General features: G+C 25.8%; 1 protein-coding gene across 2 annotated transcripts; it reads right to left on the bottom strand.

Annotated features, from left to right (window-relative positions):
* Positions 1 to 1,612: 1,612 nt before the first annotated feature.
* Positions 1,613 to 3,044, bottom strand: LOC130943374 (uncharacterized). Of its 2 annotated transcripts, none has more exons than XM_057871219.1 (3): positions 2,835 to 3,044; positions 2,532 to 2,750; positions 1,613 to 2,012 (listed from the first exon to the last, which is right to left on the bottom strand). In XM_057871219.1, the coding sequence occupies exons 1-3, from the start codon at positions 2,886 to 2,888 to the stop codon at positions 1,866 to 1,868; spliced, it is 420 nt and encodes a 139-aa protein (XP_057727202.1). In that variant the 5' UTR covers positions 2,889 to 3,044; the 3' UTR covers positions 1,613 to 1,865. The 2 variants fall into 2 exon arrangements, with proteins under 2 accessions (XP_057727202.1, XP_057727201.1); XM_057871218.1 differs by having other exon boundaries at positions 1,613 to 2,024.
* Between the last annotated feature and the right edge of the window lie 2,065 nt (positions 3,045 to 5,109).

Here is a 5,109-nt window from a genome sequence, read left to right on the forward strand (position 1 = left end):
AGAGTTATCAATCCAATTCACAGTGAATAAGGTAGGATGTGGGTAGGAATTGTGTGTGGGTAGGATAAGGTGCGGGTTGAGCCTCAATCCTACCCGATTAATTCGCACTCTATATATGTATATATTATATACTTATATAAAAATATGTTTTAAGTAAATGTTAAACCAAAAACCTCTCACTAAATACAAAAAATCTTTAGCTACTAAAAAAAATCATTAGTTACTAATTTAATATATTTTTTATATAAAAATCAATTCTATTTTAAAATTATCGTCAAGTTATATAATAATAGTATATTTTTTCTATAACTCGCGGATAGAGACGGATATCCGCGAGTTAAGAGTAAATAAGGTTAGAGTTAAAATATTTTCAACTCACAAATAGAGTAAATAGTTTATATAAAAATCTCAACCATTGAGTAAAGTTAGGGTTGGATCCAAACCCTACCCTACCTTACCGATTATCATTCCTAATCCCAAGTAAGGAAGTGAAGTGAGAGCCACAAATATCCAACCCAAAAAAAATATAATAACTGATAACAAAAAGAATAAAAATATAATTTTTTAGGATAATTTACCTTTCTATAATTTTTTTATTAAAGATAGAAGACTCAAAAGATAGGAAAGCATTAGCTATGGCTATTATCCTTGGGACCTTAATTTATGCTTTTGGTAGCGATGCTTCAACTAACTCTCCTGGAATGACTATGGAAGAGAGGGGACACGAGAACTGAAAGGGACGAAAGAGTCACTTTATAATATAGGACAGGAACTGCTATTATAGAGAAATCTTACCCAGAGACGGAAGGACAAAGGACATGAAACTCTTGTGTAATTACTTAAAGAAACTCTTAAAAAAGGCTTGAATCCGCTTGTGGGATTAGGCAACCCTTATATTCTCAATATATAAGAAAAATATGGAAAGATTATGTCATTTGAACTATTACTCATTAGCATCTATCTCTCTATTTTAATAATATAATAATATAAAAATAAATCTTAATAACATATAAATTTGTTACGAATAAAAAAATATTCTTAAATAAATAAAAATATGTAAATAATTAGTATTTAATTATTTTAACTAGATTTTTCATATAAAATATTTTGTAAAAATCTTTTTATTAATCTTGTTTATAATATAAATAAATATTTTTTGTATATTTCAGATATAAAATATTTAAATAAAATTAAATAAATTTATCATCCTATCTCTTTTTCATTATCATCGCATCTCATTGCTTTTCTTTTTAAACAAAAAGTTACAAGAATTTTTATTTTTCTTTTTGCTCATCATACATAAATTTTTTAATTTGTCATTCTAATTTAATTTCTTGTTTGAATCTGATCACTACAAAAACCCATAAAAGAACAATTTTTTATATTACATTTTTCCTTTTGTCATAGCTATAAACTTCACTTCTCTCTTTACAATTTATATTTTTTCTTGAATAATATATGATAATAAATCTACTTATCGTATCATCTGATCTATTAAATAACCAGTAGTCAACCTTTAAACATAATAACCACTACTTATTGGAACACCAGAGGCCTCACCAATTAATTAACAGAGATTCTCCATAATCTAATATGTATATAAATTTCACTGATTTTTTAGCTGAGATTACTGGCACAACAAATTGCGTCATTTGGTTTACAAAAAAGTGAGATTGTATTTGGAGACAATACATTATATAAAGATAAAAACCATTATACAATGATCATTTATTAATCGATCAGAATCTCAAGCTGCCATGCATGATTACTCTTGAGCATTCCAAAAAAAAAAAAAAAAGAAATTAAGGAGACCAAAAAGGTATATCGCCAGAGAAAGAGAATTATTATAGACACACAGGATATTATTATATTGATCCTTCTTGCTTCTTATCATGTTTCCCTCTAACATTGAGACATTGTTGCATTAGTTGTTTCAAACCCCCCTTCTTTTTTGGCTGCTTCATCTTTTTCTCTTGTTCCATTTTTCTTTCCGCTTCCCATTCATCCTCCAACTGCAAGCAAAGCTTTAGTTCAATAAAAAAAAAAGAAATAAATTATTGCCTGGTTGAAAGAAATTCGTTTTCTTTCAAATAACTATCTACTTCGAAGAATTTAGATAAGAAATAGTTTTTCTTTAGTTACACATTCTCAATATTAAAGAAAAGACAGAGAGCGCACTAAATAAAAAAATAATAAATATTTAATTAAGAAAATTGTAAAATAAATATATATACATTCTACACAAATTCATACCTTCATCAATATCTATCAATTAATTAATTTTTTTCAGCCAAATTAATCCTTTAATTTATTTAATCCCTATTTTTAAATATTAAAAATCAATTTTTCAATTTTTATGTTACACAAATTAATCATAAGTGGAATTATTAGTTAAATAAAAACTTTTATGCTTATTAATTAAAAATTATCAAAAATTATTAAATAATTTAATAAATTTGACTAAATAATTATAGGAGATTTTTAACTCTCAATATTTAATTATACATGAATGTTCACCTATGAATTATTACCTTCAAGACACGGTCCTCCACGTGGGTGAGTCTCTGAATCAACGTGCCTTTGGCTTCGGCCTCCATGATGACGTTTTCAATCGGACGGCAATGCTTCTCTAAGCTCTTAGGGGAGAAATCAAGGGACGAGATTCGTCCATCACTTGCGCTTGTTGGAGTCGACGCACACGAGCTCTTTGATGATCGGTTGCACCCTCTTATTTCCTCTAATTGCCTCAACTGTACTCATTTTTACATTAATAATCACATGCAATCAAACCTAAGTAAAATTAAATAAAGGAATTAAGATAAATCACTAATTACCATATTATCCAAGCGCTCAATCCTAGAGAGAATTGGTTCCTCAGCAGTAGCCATTTTCTGTCACTTTCTCAATCAACAAACACAAAATTTTCCTTTCTAAACGGATTCCTTCAAAATCAGTATCTTCTCTTTCGATTACTTGCTTTAAGCTATGACTTTTTAACTCTCTTTTTCAGTTAGAATCTTTAAACATGGAAGGTGTGTTTTAATTTATAAAGGATGTAAATATAAATTAATAATCATGATAAATAATATATAATGATTTTAAGTGCACGTGTCAAAATATTACTGTAAAATGTTAATTCCATATTTTGACACGTGTGATGATGACGTGTGCCGGATTGAGTTGGTTAGATTTTAATGAAAAATGAAGAATGATGAGATGAGATGGACACGTTAGTGAGTGCATGCAATGCGTGAAGTTTTAAGATGCCACGTGTCTCCTTACGTAATAATACAGACGAAGATGATTCTGGATGAACTGAGGGAGGATAAGAGGGGATGAATGTGGCGCAGGAAATAGCACAACAGAATTATGCTTATGCAGCTTAATTTACTTTGTTTTCCATCTCGTGTTTTTAAGTAGGAAAAAGGACAGAAAAATAATAAAAATATTAAATAATGTGATTAATAAATATATTAAATATTTAATTTATTAAGTGTGTGAATAATTATTTTAAAGTTAGAGTTTAAAAAATAATTTAAAAATAGAGTATTTTTTATTTTATTAAATTAATTTTAAAATTCATTATTTACAAAAATTATTATTCACCAAACAAAACTCATTTAAATAAGATATGCCTCTTCTACGGTCCAGTACTGTGTTAATGTGTTATATCAGATCATTTTAGTACGATGACTATAGTATTGTAATTACGATAATTTAAAAAATATTATTAAAATTAAAATAATATTTTTTATTATTAAATAATTTTTAAAAAATATTATTTAAAAAATTATTATTAAAATTTAAAAAATATAATTTTAATTTTAATAATATTTATATAATTATTTTAGTTGTTATAACATAATTATATTAGAATCTAATATATATATATATATATTGAAAATTAATTATTTTATATTTATATATAAATAAATATATTATTTTTAATATATATTTTATAATTTTATATATGTTTTATATGAATAAATAATTTAATAGTTGAGTTTTTGTATATATACGTGACATATTAAATCTAATATATTATTTTGTTTAATATTTTTTTGGTGAATTATTTTGTTTAATATGTAAGTTTACCATAATTACTCAACAAAAATAAATAAATAATATATATAGCATGCTCAAGAGGATATTCTTACATTTTTATTCACGTAAAATTTTTTCGTTGATGAGAATAATGATATACGAAATTTGTTGAGTCATATTTAATTTGACTTTTAAAATTTAAAATTAAATTTAAATTAATCTTTAAAATTTAAGTAAATTTAAATTAAATTTTAAAATTTATAGTTATAATTTAAATTATTTTTTAAGCTTATTTTTATTAATGACGTATTGATTTAGTATGTTAATTTATTATATTAGATAAAATAAAATAATATCATTTTATTTAACATTCAATCATCAATAAATTGTAGACATATATTAGATAAAATAAAATTGTAGGCATATTATCATCGAAATCTACATGTTGCGTTTCTCACTGGGATTCATGATTGCCTATGCAGCTGCACACTGAATTCAAGTAATTGTAGACATATTCTCTTCCAATGGGACAAATAAAGAAAAATCCAAAGCCTGCTTTGATCTTCAGATTTGCACATGATGGAACTTGTGAGCAGAGCTGTCTAGACAAGATTACTAGCCATGATTTCATATTGTTAACACCATCCTCTTGGAAAATAATATTCAGATTACTTTTAATTTTTAGTTATTCTTAAGTGAAAATTGCAGTTCATCCTATGAATATAAATTTGTTGGCAGCAACACGAAAATTTTCAACCTAAATGAAGTGAATACTGTTCACTACAAAAAATATTGATACAGTTAAAAAAACGAATAAAATCCAAAATACACTGTTTATCGCGAAATTTTACGTCGAAACTTATCCAATGGAATAAACTTTGCCGATGATAAATTACCATAGACTTTTATGTATCCGATGATAATTTGCGTCGAATTTAGTAACAGAATATGGATATTAAAAAATGAAATCTATTTTAACTTATCGTCAGAAATTAAATTTTCTGACAGTAACATTGATGCCAAAGTATACGGCTTCGCGCTCCTTTATCGTCCGACGGAAATATT

Source organism: Arachis stenosperma, chromosome 8 (genome assembly GCF_014773155.1).
Source record: "Arachis stenosperma cultivar V10309 chromosome 8, arast.V10309.gnm1.PFL2, whole genome shotgun sequence".
Classification (NCBI taxonomy): domain Eukaryota; kingdom Viridiplantae; phylum Streptophyta; class Magnoliopsida; order Fabales; family Fabaceae; genus Arachis; species Arachis stenosperma.